This window comes from Gopherus flavomarginatus, chromosome 1 (assembly GCF_025201925.1).
Source record: "Gopherus flavomarginatus isolate rGopFla2 chromosome 1, rGopFla2.mat.asm, whole genome shotgun sequence".
NCBI classification, from domain to species: Eukaryota; Metazoa; Chordata; order Testudines; family Testudinidae; genus Gopherus; species Gopherus flavomarginatus.
Window position 1 is genome coordinate 365,959,257 of NC_066617.1, and position 18,794 is coordinate 365,978,050.

At 54.3% G+C, this 18,794-nt stretch overlaps 2 protein-coding genes across 2 annotated transcripts; one reads left to right on the plus strand and one right to left on the minus strand.

Annotated features, from left to right (window-relative positions):
• The first annotated feature begins 1,044 nt into the window (after window positions 1-1,044).
• On the plus strand, window positions 1,045-6,033 carry ANAPC15 (anaphase promoting complex subunit 15). The gene is made up of 4 exons (XM_050929157.1): window positions 1,045-1,321; window positions 2,545-2,604; window positions 3,973-4,110; window positions 5,550-6,033. Exons 1-4 carry the CDS (start codon window positions 1,202-1,204, stop codon window positions 5,595-5,597), a joined length of 366 nt encoding a protein of 121 aa, XP_050785114.1. The 5' UTR covers window positions 1,045-1,201; the 3' UTR covers window positions 5,598-6,033.
• Window positions 6,034-11,108: 5,075 nt separating this feature from the next.
• On the minus strand, window positions 11,109-17,748 carry LOC127039511 (transmembrane O-methyltransferase homolog). The gene is made up of 3 exons (XM_050933271.1): window positions 17,219-17,748; window positions 12,433-12,629; window positions 11,109-11,904 (listed from the first exon to the last, which is right to left on the minus strand). The coding sequence occupies exons 1-3, from the start codon at window positions 17,478-17,480 to the stop codon at window positions 11,584-11,586; spliced, it is 780 nt and encodes a 259-aa protein (XP_050789228.1). The 5' UTR covers window positions 17,481-17,748; the 3' UTR covers window positions 11,109-11,583.
• Window positions 17,749-18,794: the final 1,046 nt, after the last annotated feature.

An 18,794-nucleotide genomic window follows, 5' to 3' on the forward strand; every position in this document is an offset into this window, starting at 1 on the left:
CAGAGTTAACGTGTCCCACAGAGGAGGAACGTGACTCCCCCCATCTGACCAGCTGGGGAGGCATGTACAGTAACTCCTCCCTTTAAATCATCCTGGTTAACGTTGTTTCATTGCTGATCACTTAGGGAACATACTAATTTAAGGTTGTGCAATGCTCCCCTCTTACATTGGGTGGCTGCCTGCTTTCTCTACAGCTGGCAGGCACCCTACGCGCCCCCCCCTCCGGCAGACCCCAGGGATCAGCACCCTCCCCCACTTCCACCCCCCCGCCTGCAGCAATCAGCAGGCTTGCGGTGTTTAGGGGGCTCCCCCTCCCCTCCCCCATAAGCCAGCTGATTGCTCTGGGCAGGAGAAAGTGGGGGAGGGGAGGGAGGGAGAAGAGGCAGGTTAAGGGAGGGGGCTGGTGGGAAGGAAGGAGCGGGCAGGCTCAGGGTTGAACGCCCCCCCCCCCCGCGCTTGCAGAGGAGGGGGAGCTGTGGGTGCTGCACAAGGTGCTTCTCTGAGCGTCTGCAGCGCCAGCGGGCTGTGCCCGGGGGGGAGGGGGTGTCAGGGGGGACACCGCCCCCCCCCCGCTGTATGTTTCCACGCTCACAGCAGGGGCTCATTACCCCCCCCCCATACTGAACTGGTTTACAACGTACATAACGGCTTTTGTCCGGGGGGGGGGGTCCGTGAACCTGCCCCGCCCCCCCACTAATTCTTATGGGGAAACTGGATTCGCTGCACAGCGCGAGACCCCGTCACAGGGCGGGGTGCGGGGAGGGGCTCCAGCCGGCAGCTGGGGCGGGACTTATCACCCCACTTCCGGCCCCCGGTGCTGCCCCCTGACAGGAGCTTCCGGCCCCCCCATGCGGATTCGCGTTTAGAGACGTAGCCCGCCGAGGGGCGGGGCTAAGGCCAGCCCCGCCCCCAGCTACAGCCGTGCCACAGGCACTCGCGGAGGGCGGACGCGATTCCTCGCTACAGACACGAGCCTCCCTACCATGGGGCATGCGTGAGGGGAGGGGCTACGCGGCTCCCAACCGTCACTTCCGGCGCGCAGGAGGAGATGCTTCCGGGTCAGGCCCCTCTCCCTCCCCCTCGTAGCCGGGGCACGGCTCTGGTGTCCGGTAAGTGGAGCTGCCTCGTGCAACTCCACGTGACCCACGCGTGACTCCGCCGCTGACCCGGGAGCCCCGCCCCGGGTGCGACCCCCCCCGCCATGTCCACACTGTTCCCCTCGCTCTTCCCGCGCGTCACCGAGTCCCTCTGGTTCAACCTGGACCGGCCCTGCGTGGACGAGAACGAGCTGCAGCAGCAGGAGCAGCAGCACCAGGCCTGGGTGAGCGGGGGGGGCGGTGACCCCTGGCCGGGGCTGGGACCCCGAACGGGGCTTTTCCCCGCTAAAGGTCGCGTACCGCCAAGCCTGGGTTGCCGCTCTTCGGCCCTGCTCCCGCTCCCGCAGAGCAGCCTTCCTCCTGCTGCCTTGGAGCAAAACGCCGCCTGCCTCGTGGGCAGAGCTGAGAGTCGGGTTCCCAGGGTCAGGCCCTGCCTCCTTCGGCGGCTTCTCCTCGCTTCAGTCTCTGCCTTGGCTGGGAGAGCGGCAAGGAGCGCCTGGGCTGGTGCTGCAGCGACCCGGTGCTGAGCTGACGATGCTGGGCTGCAGGGAGACCCCACGTTCGGATGAGATGTAAAATCAAGGTCTTGGGCACTTGTGGTCCTTAGATCCCCCTGGCTTTTTTCATAAGAGTTGTTTTGTGAGCCCCAGGGCCTGTGGGTAATCTGTGTAAATTCACAGAAAGAACAGGAGTACCTGTGGCACCTTAGAGACTAACACGTTTATTTGAGCGTAAGCTTTCGTGGGCTATGGCCCACTTCTTCAAATGCATAGAATGGAACCTATAGTAAGAAGATATCTGTACCGACAGAACATGAAAAGGTGGAAGTAGCCATACTAACAGTAAGAGGCTAATTAATTAAGATGAACTATTATCAGCAGGAGAAAAAAATCTTTTGTAGTGATAATCATGATGGCCCATTTCAGACAGTTGACAAGAGGTGTGAGGATACTTAACATGGGGGAATAGATTCAATCTAAGGTGCCACAGGTACTCCTGTTCTTTTTGCGGGTATAGACTAACATGGCTGCTTCTCTGAAACCTGTGTAAATTCAGCCTGTGGTTTCAGCTGGATACAGTCTTCTCCACTTGCTGGCCTAAGCACATAACACAAAGCAACTTTTTAAGCAGCTGCCACCCAGAAGTGCCTGCATTTCAGCGGCACTTTATCCTTGAATCTTTTGTGACCTAAGCGCTCCAGATTACTTAGCAACTGGCATAATGGGTCAGACAATTGCTCCGTCTACTCTGGTGTCCTGCCTCTGCCAGTGGCCGCTCCCGGATGTTTTAAAAGAAAGGGTATAGACTTATTGTGCAGTACCTTCCCGGGGAAAACCAAGGCTGATTTTTATCCCCGTCAGACAGTTGATTTGCAGGGTACTGTGCTGAGGCATTGTGTAGCATCAGCCTTTTCAAACTGAATTTCCTCTGTCGGTTTTCCCCCCAGCTGCAGAGTATTGCCGAAAAAGACAATAATTTGGTCCCTATAGGAAAACCTGCCTCTGAGGTAAGAATCCTGACGCCCTTTTCCTGTGCTGTAGGGTTCTGGTTGTTAAGAAGAGAAGAGACAGATCTGGAGGTTGTGCGGTTAACAATCCAATGCTCTGGGTTTTTAACTGGCTCAACAAGCGCACATAACTTCCTGCTGAGGATTCTGGGTAGTGTAGTCCAATAGAGCGCTCACCTGTGCTGAGTAATACTATATCTACAGCCCCGTGAAATTATTTTTATTAGTTTTTTTTGCAGGTAGCAGTGGGGAATTTAGTGATGGTCCATTTTATCCATGTGGGAGGCAGAGGAAATTGGGTGTTGCCCCTGGGGGGAGGTGGGAAGCCTGGAGGGGACGGAGCATTGGGTCTTGCGTGGTGAGGAGAGACCCAGGGGGGTTGCAGGGCAAGCCTACCGCACAGCAGCGCCTCCTGTCCTGCGTGACTGGGCCCAGTTACTTGCTCAGAGCATTGCAGCATGGCGCACAGGGTCAGCACCGCTGAGGTTTGGCCCGGCTGCCTCTCCGTTGTAATGACAAGGGGATGGCCAGGTCAAATTTCAGTGAGTGGCGCTGCAGCCCTGTGTACCTGGGTGCAATGTCCAAAACAGGGAGCCAGGCCCAGCCCCTTGGGAAAAGAGCCGCCTCCGCAAGTGAGTTTGTTTTATTTTGTGTCAGTTCCTATTTGCAAAAAAACCATGGGGCCCTAACTATAACCAGAGCTGCCACTAGAGGGCGTTGGAACACTCTGTTCACCTGTGACGGCCAGGGTCTCCTTGGGGGTCAGCTCAGCTCCCAGTGATCTGGAAAATGACGAGACCCTCCTCCCCTCCCTCAGGCTGGGAGCACCAGGGAGGCTACACGCTTAGCCCACAAAGTGGAGGGGCTCACTGTATTCCCATTAGCCACCTCCTCTGGAAAGGAGGTCTCCATGAAGACCTCCTGGTGGGAAGGAGGGAGAGATTCCATGCTAGGAAGCAGGGTGAATGGGGAATGATCTGCTGTACTTGGTGACTTTCCTGTGTTCATTAGTGGTGCGGTTCCTCCATGGGTCTGATGCTGAGTGTGGAGGGAGTGTATCCCACCCTCGCCTTACCAGCTCACCACCCTTAGTGCAGAACTGAACTACAGGCTATGGGAGATCGGTGGGCCCCAGCATGTGGGTGGGTGAGCCAGAAGGGCTGCTAAGAGGAGACAGAGTGCTGAGGGCACTGAGTGCTGGTGCACGGGGTTCTGGGCCAGAGGACGGGTTGATTCCTAGGGTTGGGGGAGGGAAAGCCTGGTCGCAAGAGGCAAGAGCTGCAGAGCCGGGGGAATGGGGCGTGAGGGCCAGCCGGGGAGCGGTGCTACAGGGGGGCTGACAGCTGTGGGTTATCCTGGCGTCTGCAGCATTATGATGAGGAGGAAGAGGAGGATGATGAAGACGATGAAGACAGTGAAGAGGATTCCGAGGATGACGAGGACATGCAGGACATGGATGAGATGAACGATTATAATGAGTCCCCAGATGATGGGGAGATCAATGAGGTATGTTGGGGTGGGGCCTGGTGAACCTCAGCAGCCGAGCCTCTCTCGCATCCACAGATCCCAGTGCGTGGGGGGACATGCAGAGAGGTGGCTGGGGAGAGCCACACCACCCAGCTACGTCCATCCCCCAGCAGGGAAAGCAGCGATACCCAGGCAGGTGAGCAGGACAGGTCAATCTGGGAGTTTCCCTAGCACCCCTGAACTCCACGTGGGAACAAGCCTGCCTGGTCATCCAGCTCCAGTCTCTGTTCCTGACACTGGGCTGATGAAACAAACTGCACGGATCCCTCCCCAGTGCCTCACAGGACCCCCCATCGCAGGGGTCTCCAGGCAGCCTTTTCTCACTTTCTCAGCCCTGCTTGCAAATCCCTCCCTCTTGCTGCAGGAGCCCTGTTGGGAGCCGGGAGAGCTCCAGGGAATGGTATTATTTCCGGAGACTGGTAGCAATGCCGAGCCGTCTCAGTGACTTTTCCAGTCACCCCCTGGGAGCTGGGGAATATCACTGTCCCAGGGCTTGGCTACACTTGCGAGTTAGAGTGCATTAAAGCAGCCCGGGCGCCCTAGCTCACTCCCTGTCCACACTAGCATGGCATGTAGAGCGCTCTGACTCCAGGGCTACAGCGCTGCTGGTACTCCACCTCGGTGAGAAGATTAACACTTGTTGCGCATTGGCTGAAATGCCTGGGCGTCAGTGTGAACATGGCGTTGCATTACTGCACTCTGATTGGCCTCTGGAAACATCCCATAATCCCCTTAAGTCAAGTGGCCACTCTTGTCATTGCTTTGGATATGCCTTTTGAAAGCTCTGTTTCTGACAGCCGGCTGCTTATCTGCTCCGAGACAAAGCGTGTGTGTGTGTGTGTGTGTGAGGTGGCCGCATGGGGGAGGAGGAAGGGGCGGGGTCTGCTGCTGTCTGAACTTACAAGTCAGCATGCTGACATGCTCTCAGCCCCCCCAAAACACACTCTCTCCCCCTACATACACACAGCACACTCCCTGTCACACTCCACCCCCACCGCACTCATTTGAAAAGCACGTTGCAGCACTTGTATGCTGGGATAGCTATCACAATGCACTGATCTCTGTGGCCTTTGCAAGATCTGCTAATGTGGCCATGCTAGTGCGCTGGCAACTGTCAGTGTGGACTGACTGCAGCGCTTTCCCTACCGTGCTCTCCGAAGGCGGGTTTAACTCACAGCACTCTACATCTGCAAGTGTAGCCATGCCCCCAGTCTGACAGACAGAGGCACAAAGATGCTGATTTGTCCCAGGTCACTTAGCAGCAGAGTTGAGAATAGAACCCAGGAGTCCTGCCTCCCATTTCCTGTCTCTCCCTCCCACAACGCGTCCCTTCTGAGGGCCACCCTCACTGTGGGCTGTCCGCTGGGAATGGGCTCGGGAAAGCTGAAGGACTATCCTTCCTGTGTCATTTGCCCAAGGTGGACATGGAAGGAGCTGAGCAAGACCAAGACCAGTGGATGATCTGACCCGGCTGCGTCTTGATCAAGGTAAAGGCTGCTGGCGTCCGCTGGAGCTGAAGGAGGATAGGAGAGGTCTCCCTTCTGGCTTGGCATTGCCTTCGGGCGTCAGATGGGACGGCTCGTCAGCACAGGGTCTGATGGACAGCAGCACTTGGAAGCCCTGGTTAGGGAAATGTCCTCACTGCTGTTTGTCTCGTGATTATTTTGTGAATGGTGCATGGAACAGAATCTGGCTCAGCCTCAGGCCCCACAACGGTGGAGAGAAGCTTTCGGTCTCAGTGCCTCCCCATGTTACCTGTGCAAGGGCAGCTGCTGTTAACATAGAGCTCTGCATGGGATCACGGGACGGCCGGGATGGGACAGAGCAGCCAGAGCTGGCTTCGTGCATCTCTGGCTCTCACAGAAATATGGGGGTTTTCCAATAAATAACACTTCAAAACAATTCTTTGAGGTTTTTTATTAGTAGTATTACAGTAGCACCTAGAAGTTCACCCAGGAATAAGGCCCCCAGTGTGCTAGGTGCTGTACGTATATTTTAGTAAGAGAGAGTTTGTCACTTCACATAAAGGGGCGTTGCTATTTCATTCCAAGAGTGACCCATCAGAGTGTGCTTTAGAAACCCCGCTGTAACATCAGTTCTATCGCGCTGGGCCCAGGAAGTCCTCGGCGGCCAGGCAGCTTAGCTCAGCAATAAGTGGCCTGTCAATGGCTTTGTTACAGTCCAAATAACAGATGGAACCAACGTGTTTCTTGTGGGTTGGCTCACAGCCGCATCTGGTCAGCAGCCTTTGCAGTCAGGATGCCCTGAGGCAGGCCCCCAATTGCCATGAGGCAGGAGCACAGTGCACGAGTCGTGTAGATACAAGTGTGACGTTACGCCCCACATTCTTCCTAGAAATATGGTTTTGATATGAATATGGTATAACTAAGAGATATTTCATGCAAGATGGGTCTTGTAAGATATCAGTGGAAAGGTTATGATTTGCTGAATGTGTTTATCTGATTTGTATACACGTATTGTTGTATCTGAAGCTGGGAATATTGACCATGTCTCTGTATTTCAAATGGACTACGTTGGATGAGGGCAAACAATGTTAGTGGCTTATGGAGGAAATTCACACAAGCATGAGGATTACCCCAGGAACTGTGTGCAATAGAAACCTCTCAGAGATAGCTCTACACACTGGGAACCTGTTTGTCCCAGGTCAGATGGCTCTACACACTGGGAACCTGTTTGTCCTGGATCACAGCAAAAAAGCTTTCCAGTAAGTGAGGGGAAGATATAAAAGAGGGACAGTGACAACGGAAGGGGTCCTCACTCTCCCTACAACAACACAGCTGAAAACACCTGAGGAGCCAGGACTGATCTGGGAGAAGTGATGGTCCCAGGCTAAGATCTTTAGCCTGTGTAAGAAAACCAGGGAAAGCTGAGGCAATTTGTGCCTTAAGAATCTGCCAGCCTGTTTATCACTGAGGGTGAGAATTTGTTCATTTGTATCCTACCTGTCTAGTGTGTGAAGCTCAGTCTGGGGCTTTTGTTTATTTACTACGGTCATCTGCTTTGTTCTTTTGTTGTCCCTTTAACCACTTAAGATTCACCTTTCGTGCCTGTCACAATGGGCCCCAGGAATAAAACTCACTTTGGGACCTGCTAGGCCCCAAAGGCGGGTGTTTGGCTCCATCCATTAGAGAAGCTGGGGCGAGACCCCAAGTTTGGCTCCAGACCCAAAGTTGGGGGGTGGATGGATGTGGGGCTGGGTTGGTCCTATCTCATAAGGCTCACTACAGTGTGCGGAAAATGCTTAGCACTTAGCCAAACACTTCAAAGGGCTTTCAGGGGCAGTGCAGTGGGTAAGTTACTTATCTGCCCCAAATTAAGAACATAGAACGGCCATAGTGGGTCAGACCAAAGGTCCATCTAGCCCAGTATCCTGCCTTCCGACAGTGGCCAATGCCAGGTGCCCCAGAGGGACTGAACAGAACAGGGAATCATCAAGTGATCCATCCCCTGTTGCCCATTCCCAGCTTCTGGCAAACAGAGGCTGGGGACACCATTCCTGCCCATCCCGGCTAATAGCCATTGATGGACCTATCCTCCATGAACTTCTCTAGTTCTTTTTTGAACCCTGTTATAGTCTTGGCCTTCACAACATCCTCTGGCAAAGAGTTCTGCAGGATGACTGTGTGTTGTGTGAAAAAATACTTCCTTTTGTGTGTTTTAAACCTGCTGTCTTTATTTCATTTGATGGCCCCTAGTTCTTGTGTTATGAGGAGTAAATTACACTTCCTGATTTACTTAAGTCCCAGTCTTATTAATCTCTCCTCGTAAAGCAGCCATTCTCATCCTAATAATTTGTGTTGCCCTTTTCTGAATCTTTTCCAAGTCCAATATTTGTTTTCTGAGATGAGGCAGCCACGTCTGCACGCAGCACTCAAGATGTGGGCATACCATGGATTTATTTAGAGGCAACATGATATTTTGTCTTATTATCTGTTAGATACAATAGCCACAGTGGATTTATCCTCACATGCCCTAGGCACAGCAGTGCAGTTATCCCCATTGTACAGAAGGGGAACTGAGGCATGGAGAAAGTGGGACCTAGCCCAAGCAAGTCTGTGGTAGAGCAGGAAATTGAATTCAGCTCTAAGTCCCAAGTTAGCACCCTAACCCCTGGACCATCCTTCCTCACTGTAGGAGCTTAGCACCTTCCATCTACGATAGATCAGTCCATATTTCACTCTAAACTCTGCCATGTATCACCATCTCCTAGGGTCAGAGTTGAGGTTACAAGGTGATATTTTTGGGATTTATTTAAATCTTGTGTCTGGAGGGTGAAGTGACTTTTGAAGCCTGAGAGAGGAGATGTGTCCCTCTGGCTTTACTGTCTGGTTTTTGTAAATGGGGTTCAGGAACCTTTTAGCACAGAGAAGTGAAGAGACTCGGCCAGGGAGACAGGAACAGAGCCCCAGCATCCTGCCACCCTCTCTGCTGGCCTGAGTGGTACTCGCTGCGGCCTGCTTGGCTCAGGGAAGCCAGCTGATTACACTCAGGAGAACTAGCCAGTCACTAGTCCATGCTCTTAGCTCAGACCCATCTCTCGATCCCAGCTGAGCCATAGAGTTCAAGTGGCCCTGGGTAACATCGGCTGTCCCCCTTCTAGTAACCAGCATGGGGGGCAGAGCAGGAAAGCTTGGTGTCATTAGGGGGAAAGGGGTTGCTTCCTAGGGTGGACGCCCCCTGCAGGCTGCTTTTCTGTGCGCTGAGGGTGAGCCCAGCACTGCACAGGAACCCTGGAAAGACAAAGGCCCTGCCCCAGGACACAACAGGAGGGCCAGGCTGACGGGGCTGCTTTCTTCTCATCCTTTAAATCTCAAGAAAGGGAAAGTTTGTGGGAGGGGTCTAATGCCTGTGTGGGAGGGGCTAGGCCAGGGGTTCCAGGTGGCATGAAGACAGGAGCAATAGGAGGGGGATGAAAGGAGGGAGGCAAACAAAACCTCTTTGAGTGGTGGCTGAAGCCTGGGGGTGTGCACACGTGCGCTGCTCATTCATACGGTGCACCAGACCCATGAGGGAGACTCACATTCCTTCACAAACAGTGCAGCTTGTGTGGACCTGATTCTCATCTCACAGTTTACATCTGGTGTAAACGCAGAGTACTTTGGAGTCGCTCTGGATTCACGCCAGTGGAAATGAGAACAGCCTCTGGCCCCTGTCTCTCCCTATACCAGGCCTGCACAACTCGTAAAACGGCGAGGGCCACATTACTCTAAGGAAAACAGCTGAGTGCCGAAACCTCCCGGCCCCGCAGAAACACCCCGCCCCAGGGCCGCCCAGCCCTGTGGAAACAAACCCTCCTTCCCCAGCGCTGCCCCACCAAAACAGCTGTGGGCCAAAAAGGAAGGTTGGGGGTGGGGAGGTGATACTTTATTTTAAATCAACCCGGGGCTCCCAGCTGAAGAAGTGGCTGGAAGACCTCAGGGTCAAATTAAAGGGCCCGGGGCTCCGGCGGCTGAGGGAACCCGGCAGGGCTGGATCTAGGTTTTTTGCTGCCCCAAGCAAAAAAAAAATTTGGCTGCCCCCTGTCCCAGCCCTGGGCTCCCCCCTGTACCTCCCTGCTGCCCCAGTCCTGGGCTCTCCCTCCACCCACCTACACACACCCCCTGCCGCCCCAGCGCTGGGCTCTACCCTTTCCTCCCCACCAGTGCCCTCCCCCCACTCCGTGCTGCCCCAGGCCTGGGCTCCCCCCCACCAGTGCCCCCCACACACCACTCCTGCTGCCCCAGCCCTGGATCACTGGTAACTCGCTCCCAGGGTGGGTCATTCAGCAGGAATTTTGGATGTGCACAGAACACAGGCAGGATTGGTTCCCATATGGTTACAGAGCTGCGGTAAAGTGGAACATTTTCAGCTTGTGTGATTGGAGGATATCTGGAAGCATATTGTAAGACTGTCCTCCGTAAATGAGGAAAAGTTACAGTGCCTTTATTATTCTTTTGTTCCACTCTTTCTTTCTATGGGGAATTTGCCAATGCAATATCACTGTCTTCCTTTCAAACAAACAAAAAGGCAATAGCTGTTGAAAATAGCAATTCCAGTCCTAATAAGCATTTCTTGCTCAGTTTTATCCTACTTTTTCTACAGCAAGTTACAGTGGATCAGTATATTTGATTTGGGAGAAATGAAGTAACAGCTGCCCAAAGTGAGCTTGAGCACTCCTGAATTTTGAGGTGTTCAAATCTGGAAGGCAGGTGCTGGGGGTGGGGGGCGGCTGTGGGCTCCGTGAGGGAGCATGGCAGCAATGTGTCTGGAGCTGCACGGAGCCAGACACGCTGGTCTGAGTGGCACGGTAAGGGGGCTGGGGGTTGGAGAAGGGGTAGGGAGTTCTAGGGGGCAGTCAAGGGACAGGGAGCGGGGGGGTTGGATGGGGCGGAGGTCCGGGGGCAGTCAGGGGACAGGCAGCAGTTGGATAGACATGGGAGTCCCAGGGGTTTTTCAGGGGACAGGTAGGGGGTGGGATCCTGGGGGGAAGTTGCAGGGGGGGTTTCAGGAGGGGGCAGTTGGGGACAAGGAGAAGGGAGGCTTAGATAGGGGCTGGGGTCCCAAGGGGCAGTTAGGGGCAGGGGTCTCGGGAGAGGGTAATTGGGGGACAAGGAGCAGTGGCATTTAGATAGGGGGTGGGGTCCCGGGAGATGGATATCAGGGGACAAGGACCAGCAGTGCTTAGATAGGGAGTGGGGGTTCTGGGGGTCAGTTGGGGCAAGGGTCTGGGGAGGGGAAATAAGCGGCCACAGGCCAAGATTCAAAGTGTTCTGGTCTGCCTACAGCTGTGGGCAGCCCTGAGCCCTTTGATTCCCGGCCGTGGCTGGGATTTAAAGGGCTATGGGCTCCCTGTGGCTGTGGGCAGCCCAGAGCCCTCTGACTCCCTGCCGCGGCTGGGATTTAAAGGGCTATGGGCTCCCTGTGGCTGCGGGCAGCCCAGAGCCCTCTGACTCCCGGCCGCGGCTGGGATTTAAAGGGCTCTGAGCTTCCCTTGGCTGCCAGCAGCCCAGAGCCCTTTGATTGCCCGCCACGGCTGAGATTTAAAGGGCTCTGGGCTCCCCACCGCTGCGGGCAGCGCAGAGCCCTTTGATTCCCTGCCGCAGCAGGGATTCAAAGGGCTCTGGGCTGCCCACAAAGCGCCCTGTGTGGGGGATTTACAATCCCCCCGCGGGCCGCACAGTGAGGCTCCGCAGGCCACATGCGGCCCGCGGGCCATATGTTCTGCAGGCCTGCCCTATACACACGGAGCAGAGACAGGCTCACGTGCAGATCTGGGGCAGCGTGGCGAGGCTGTATGCACATGGGCACACACCCACCCACCCCCCACAACCTTTGTACATCTCTACATGGCCCCCAAGCCCAGACACCCCTCAGCTCTGGTGCAGCACTGGCTGGACCCCTGGCAGGGCAGGACGAGGCCCAGCCTGGCAGCCCCACCTTGGCTGCGAGAGCTCAGTCTAGGCCAGTGTAGGTGAGTTCGGCCATGCCGTCGGGGATGTCCCGGAAGTACTCCAAGCTGGTCCTGTGCATCTTGCACTGGTACTTGCCACAGGTCTTCACGTACTGCAGGAAGTGGGGCGCGCCGGGGAAGACCACATTGTCGGCCACAATGGTGGCCCCCTCGAGCAGCAGGCCGTGGGCCTCCAGCAGCTGCAGGTCCCGCAGGTAGCAGCGCTTCCAGTGGTCCATGAAGACAAAGTCGGCCTTGAGCAGGCCGTGCTTTTCCTTCAGCTGTGGGATGACCTCCTCCGAGGCGCCCACAATCAGCTCCACCTGTGCTGGGGAAAGGTGGGGAGGTCAGTGGGGGGTCCCCCCCAATGAACAGCATGGCCCTCCTGCAGGATCTCACAGGCATGGTGCAAACTGAGGGGCCAACCAGCCTGGGATTGGCCCTTTAAAATGCAGCTGTCTCTGGGGCAGAATTTGGCAGCTTGTTCAACAGCCAACAGGAACACTGCTCGGCTGTCTGAGACCGGAAGTGGAGAGGAGTAGCTCAGCCAGTTGAAACCACGGGGGGACCGGAGGCAATTGGCACTCAGATTGCACAGTCTGGGGAAGTGAGGCCATGAGATTGAGCATTAACCACTGTCTGGGCCAAATTCCAAGCCAAGGAATTCTGTTCACCCATCTGCGATTCCCCGGGCTGGGGCCTATGCTGGTTGCTGCCCCGCGGTGCTGGAGCAGAAAAGCTGCCGGGTTCTGCCCCCAGAGCCGCTCTCCTGGCAGCCTCTTTTCACTGAGGCTCGCTCAGAATAAGCTGGGAGCCAGCCATGGAAGGCACCGGGGGAGGGAGCTACTCACAGTGTCCTCGTCGAAGCCCGCCAGGCGGATGACCTTCTCGGCCACTGCGGCATTGCGTGGGTCCATCTCCACGGTGTAGAGCCGGGCACCCATGGGCAGACACTGGGCCATGAGGATGGTGGCGTAACCACAGTACGTGCCCAGCTCTAGCACAGTGAGTGGCGTGTTCTCATAGATCAGACGGTCCAGGATCTTACCTAGAGGGCAGAAGCAGCCTTGCCAGGTCAGCTCACCTGGAGACGCGTGCCCCCTCCAGCCCCACACCCCAGGTAACCCACCCAGAAGGTGGAAAAGCCTGATGGGGCCATCTGGGCTCTCCAACCTTGGCCAGGGCAGGATTGTCCCCCGAGGTCTGTTCCCCAGGGCTCTGTCCTCTCCAGTTCTGAACAACCCAGGTAACACAGCTCCTAGCAGGGGGAACTGATATAAACCAAAAAGAGTTAAATCACCAATTTTAATTGGCAAGGAGGAAACCTTGATTTAAATCATCAATTTCAATCATGTTTTGCATTTGTACTTTTTAGTTACGTTTCCTCATGAAAGATTGCGTCTCACTGGTTTGTTACCATTAAAACATGTTGAGTTGGAAATAAATCTAGCCTCTATAACTAAATGGGGTGTTTGTTTTTGCCAACCCGGAGGCTGAGCTACAGCTGTACCCGTTGACTTAAGCAATGACTTCGCTTCAGTGGCATTTATTTAGATTCTTCATTTTTAGGTTTTTTTGTGTTAGAAAATTGTGAATGATGCATTTCCTTTTAGTAGATGATTAACTTTTTACTTGTGATTTGTGTGAAGATCTATTTGAATAGAAATTCAAATTCAATTCAAAGTGCAAAAAAAAAATTAAAGTTACCTTACATATGCTGCGTACATAAGAAAAAAATGTTTATCAAAACATATTTTTATGTAAAACTAACTGATTTGTTAAACGAAGTATGATGTGGATTTAGTGAACTGAACTGATTGTTTCTGGTCACCACGTCCTTTGAGGTTTTAGAATTAGTCAATCTCACCCTTTCACATACCTAGTTTTTTATTCAGAGGTTGGAAAAGGAATACAAGCTTTCCTGCTTTTTCAATTCCCACCTGGTTTAGGATATTGAATGAACTAGTCATTGAACCAAACTGGCTGAATAAACTGAAATGAAGAAAATATTCTCTTTGCAGCTGTAGAAGAAGCTAGTGGTGTCAAAAGCTGGTTTAGCCCTTCAACAAACCCTGGGTACAAGGTCCGGTGACTTCCACCAGTTCAGTAATTTCACTTTTTTAAAAACTTGGCAGCAAACATGCACTACTTAGTATTTTGCATAATTAATTAGATTCTAATACAGTATAATAAGTTTAGGCCTTAACATAGGTTGACAGTTTCAAATTTAATTTTAAATGGGTTTATTTAAATAAAAATAAACCTTGTAATTAATTTAAATGTTAAAAAATCCAATTTAAATAAAATAAAATCTGTTTTTTTTTTTAAACAATCATCTTTTTTTATCTATCCTGGCTCTCAGCCTCACCATCTGAATGACTCTTCCCAGAGATCCTGTTCTTGGGACAATGTCTTGAGAGGATAGCTAAAAGTCTCACTTCACCCCATTTCACCCAGCTGTTTCTAAGGAGGCAGAATGGCCTTATGGTCAGGAGGGAAGGTTTGGCATTGGATCTCCTAGGCTCTGCTCCCAAGTGCTGCCATAGTGATCTCAGGCAAGTTACTGTCCTGCTTGGTGCCTCAGTTTCCCTCTCTGCAAGGAAGGTAGCAGTTAGAAGCTAGTGTTTGTACAGGGCCTTTAGGTGCTACGGCAGTGTCAGTGCTGAATAATAATAAACATTTGATGCTCCTTGAAGGACAGGTGCTAGAATAGGGCAAACTGTTGAGTTTTCTTCACCACCTTAAATGATTCCCCCCAGTCCTTGACTTTTTGCATCCTGGGCTGTGTCTGGAACTCAGTTTATAAGTGGCTTTGCTTAATTCCTTGAGTAGATCAGACTCTGTCCAGCAGAGGGCGATGATGACATATACATAGCGGCTCTTATAAATAGTCCCCATCCCTCCCACCCATATCCCATTCCTCCCGGGAAAGCTATAATGGGGGGTGATGCTGCAGGAGAGATTCTCTTCCCTGGCTCCCCACCAGCTAACAGAGAATGCAACCCCCATTGCTGATGTCCCGCATTGTTCAAGGGAAGGCGCTGGGTTAAGCACAGCCATGCTCCTCCACACACGCCACCCCAGCTGCGGGTGGGACTATGTGATGTGCTGGCCCTATAGACAGCAGGTAATTTCTCCCCCTACCCTCAAACTCACTCGCACGCCTCCTGACGACGCAGCCCTGTTCTCAGAGCGCGTCTGGCAGGCGGGTCCGTAATCACAGAGCACTTTACTTTGTGCTGTGGGCTCATGGCAGTGAAAGGCCAAAGGGTTTTGCAATGCTGGGACCGCTGCCCTAACGCGCCAGCCATCAGCCTGAGCAAAATATGGGGCCACTGGCTGCGGCGGTCTCAGAAGGCAGGGAGTGTGCACTGCACGAAGGGGGACATTTACCTCTGGCACCACATACAGTCTCAAAATGGGGTTTAAGTGGGACTCCTGGGGTACCGGCCGTGACACGCCGCACCCCATACTCACCATAGGAATATGATTATGATATAATTATGATGCATCTTGTACAGATGTGTCATTGCAGCCGAAGACTGAATGGCCGGGGAGGCTAATTCCCCTATCCTCTAGATCAGGGTTCCTGCAGGTCCAGGGCAGGGAGGGGGGATACTTCACTGAGGCTGCTCGACACAGAGACGCTGTGGTTCTCACTGGCCCCCAGGGCTCAGTGGCTGATGCAGCCTGGGCTGTTTAGTTTCCTGGCAGGGTTCCTCCCTGAAGCCTGGCCTGGCAGCTGTGGACGTGACCTCCCGGGACACAGGCTGTCCTGATAGAGGTGAGCGCCGCTGCTCTCTGATCCCCTGAGGAAAGCCAGGGTCTAGGCTGGCCATAGTGAATCAGCGCTAGGCCGGAGTAGGTGTATTTGTTTCCTGGCACGTCCCTGGCATGTTTCCAGCATCAGCACCTCCCACCCAGAGCGGCTGCTCCTGGCAGCAGCCTGAGGCTGCTCTGTCCCCCCAGGCTCAGCAGGCTGGAAACTTAACCCTTTGCCTGCAGCTCCTAGTATAAACCAGGGGACCCTCCCACAGTGAGCGCGGCTGAGCTGGGGGCAGGCTTGGCCAGGCCGGCTTCACCACACTGCTCCCTCTGTGGGAGCCAGGCACTGCCAGGACCAGGAACCCTGCCCGAGCTGGCTACTTCAGGCACCCGCAGCCCTGGGCTGGCTCATTTTTGGGGGGCTGGGGGCTGTAGCAGGAAGGATCCCTGGAAGTCAGACTCAGCTGCCTCACCGGGAACTCTCCCTGCTGTCCTGCTCACTGTAACATCCTGGCTGTGTGTGGCTGGGGCTCGGGCTCGGGCTGGGGCTGGGGCTGGGGCTGAGGCTGGGCTTTGCTCTTCTGCCCAGGCCTGCCAAGAGGACAAAGGGAGGGCCTAGAGGGGCTCCCCTGTAGCTCCAGGGTGGCTGCCCAGGGCTTAGGAGCCAAAGGAGCACAGTTCTAATCCCAGCTTCCCGCATGGGAGCTTTCATTTGTGATTGTGTCTATATGAGACGCTTTCATCCTGTCCCATTGAGAGGCCAGGAGTCTGTTCTTCCTCCAGCCTGGGGTATTCTGCTTCAAAACTCTTCCCCATGGAGCCTTCTAGTGAGGATTCAGACCCCCAATCTGGCTTAGCTACAGCAGCTGCCTTTACCACTAGGCAGCATACTCCTGGCTAACAGAGTGTGCTCTCTAGAAGCCTTGGAGTGGAAAGGTTGGTCAGCTCCCACAGCAGCAATTCTTGAGCCCGATCTATTTAGAGGGAAGAATCCCTGCACTGGCCTGGCACGCTTGACCGACGTCCACTGATAGCTCAGAGTTCCCTGCAGAACATGCATTAATTCTGGCTCTTCCAGTGTGAGGTCTCGTGTGGAATTTGATTGGGATAAAGAGAATGACAGCATCTGGGTGTTAAATGTTAATCTCCTGCACAGGTCTGTCATGCCCACCCGGTTCAAAGGGAGAACAGCAGCACAAAACACCATGATGAGCTGCCTAGTGGCTGTGTACACCACTGCCCTGTTCTAGTTGGATTGAGGTCTGCTCTCCTGTGTGTCATAAGCCCTATACTGCACAGCTGTTAATGAGGATTCTCACTTGGCAGAGGTTGGAACAGAAGGAGCTGCGTTCTGTGCCCAGTGTTGAAGTTCTGAGCAATTGTGTTGGGCAGCACAGAAATGTAGTAAGAGGGCCAGGCTGGTGCTGGGGCAGAAGCCCTGCTGTTGTCACCACAGTATATGATTCAGCAGGGAGCGTGCTGGGGCAGTACCAAATTAAGGCCCCAGTGTGGTGGTGAGGGGCTGCATAGAGTGGGAGGGGACATAAAATTAGTTACTTATGGCCACTAACGCTCACCGGGTATTTCTCACACGAGTTGTGGGGTTAATGCACTCAGATACCAGGGATGGGCATGGTATAAAAACTTAATAGAATGGGACTGAACTCCTGTGTCCTGGCCAAATTCCATCTGGGGTACTTACAGTACGTTTTACATCTCCCTACGTTGCCAGTGGATTTGCTATTTCCCCCTCTCTTCCTGTCTCAAATGGTCATGTGATATTGCTGTGTGCTGTTGAACCACTGCTGGGTTCCGCCCCAGAGGCGGCTGCATTTCAGTGCCCTGCCCCCTCCGGGCTGGATGAGTCCTTACCTTTGTGAGGCCCCACGTTGCTGAGGTACTCGCAGTGGTAGCACCACTGGTCGAAGGTCTCAAGGATGTGGTGGGGGTCGCCGGGGATGGCGTGCGTGAGGACGTACTGGAAGGCCCGCTCCTCCCGGGAGATGCCTGTCAGGCAGTCCTGCAGCCGGCGCACCAGCACCGCCCGGTAGAAGAGCAGGAAGTAGTGCCGGTAGCGGATGATCAGAGTGACCAGGAAGGGGATGAAGGCCAGAGCAATGGCTGGGGAGACCATCTCAGCAGCAGCACAGAGCAGAGAGTGGGTGGGAGCCCCACAGACCTAGAGACCAAAGGGTGGGTGAGAGGGCCAGAGCATGGATCTATCTGGGTGAGTGTGTAACCTGCTGGGCCAGGGATGTTACGTATCCTCCTTGAGTGGCTGGCCCTCATCAGAGGATAACAGCCTACTACTACTACTACCAGCAATTTCATACCCTTCACTTGCTGCTTGTGAGCTCACCGGGGTGGGAATTGTATCTTCCTAAAGCACTGGAAAAGCTTGTGAGATCTACCAGAATACAGCTGAGGCATAACCTAGCCAACAGGGGTGGGGTGGGGATTTTTACGTCCCATTCCCCCCTGCCACTGCCTCCTGCGGCAGACGCAGAGCCCAGCTGCTTCCTCTCAGCGTCTGAGCAGAGCTGTCAACACGTGGAGATGTTTCACAAGGGACAATCAGCCAGAATAAATTGTGGGGGCGGTTAGGTTCCCAGCCCAGGAAGAGTCTGGTTTGGCCTCATCTGGCATTTTACACATATGATAGTAACTACTTAGTTGCTGCATTCCTCTCTTATAGGTGCAACCGCGCCCCCCCCATCTTGCAGATGGGGAAACTGAGGCACAGGGCCATTACAGCCACAGTCTCCAAACTTGTGCATCTGAAGTGAGGCACAAAAGCCCTGAGGTTTCTTAGGGGCTCATCACCCCATAGTTCCCACCAAAGCCCAAAGAAGCTGGAGGCGCTTGGCCCCCATGGGATTTCAAAGCCTCTCTCTAGGCGCCCATTTGAAAGCCCCAGCTCAGAGGCTTATGTTGCTTCATCTCCCTTACAGCGGGGTCGGGAGCCACTGATGCCAGCAGTTACTGTTACCGGCCTCAGCGCTGGGCTCAGGCCCTTGCTCCATCCTTTAGCCGTGCTGCCTCTGGTGCTAGCGAGCGGCCCCTCAGGGAGGCCAGGTCAGGCTGGCTGCTCAGCAGAGGAGCTGGCTCGCTGGTGGTGGGAAGCTCCCTGCAGCCCTAAACCCATGTATCACCGGCCCTACAGCTACAGGAGCTTCCCCAAAACTCGGGGCCTGGATTTCCCAGGCGTGAGGGGACGGGGAGCAGATTTCAGCCTGCGTAACCTGTCTGCAGAGATTGCCTGGCTCTCTGCAGGAAAGGGCGAGATGACGGCTCAGCCTGGGGTCTGCTCTCGGCTACAGCAGTGAGTGGCCCGAGAGGCTCCCCGGCCCACAGTACGTCTGAGAGCAGGAGCTTGCTGGGAGCTGTTTACGCTGAGATTCTCCTTCACAGGGATAAGACTCAGGCCCCCCCATCCCCCCAGGCCACG

Excerpts from the sequence above, each read along its gene's own strand:
- LOC127039511 (XM_050933271.1), bottom strand. The coding sequence starts at position 17,480 with ATGGTCTCCCCAGCCATTGCTCTGGCCTTCATCCCCTTCCTGGTCACT. Across the intron at positions 12,630-17,218 it reads CAACGTGGGGCCTCACAAAG|GTAAGATCCTGGACCGTCTG; the intron begins GTAAGGACTCAT and ends TCTGCCCTCTAG. Across the intron at positions 11,905-12,432 it reads CGGGCTTCGACGAGGACACT|GTGGAGCTGATTGTGGGCGC; the intron begins GTGAGTAGCTCC and ends TCCCCAGCACAG.
- ANAPC15 (XM_050929157.1), top strand. The coding sequence starts at position 1,202 with ATGTCCACACTGTTCCCCTCGCTCTTCCCGCGCGTCACCGAGTCCCTC. Across the intron at positions 1,322-2,544 it reads AGCAGCAGCACCAGGCCTGG|CTGCAGAGTATTGCCGAAAA; the intron begins GTGAGCGGGGGG and ends TTTTCCCCCCAG. Across the intron at positions 4,111-5,549 it reads ATGATGGGGAGATCAATGAG|GTGGACATGGAAGGAGCTGA; the intron begins GTATGTTGGGGT and ends CATTTGCCCAAG.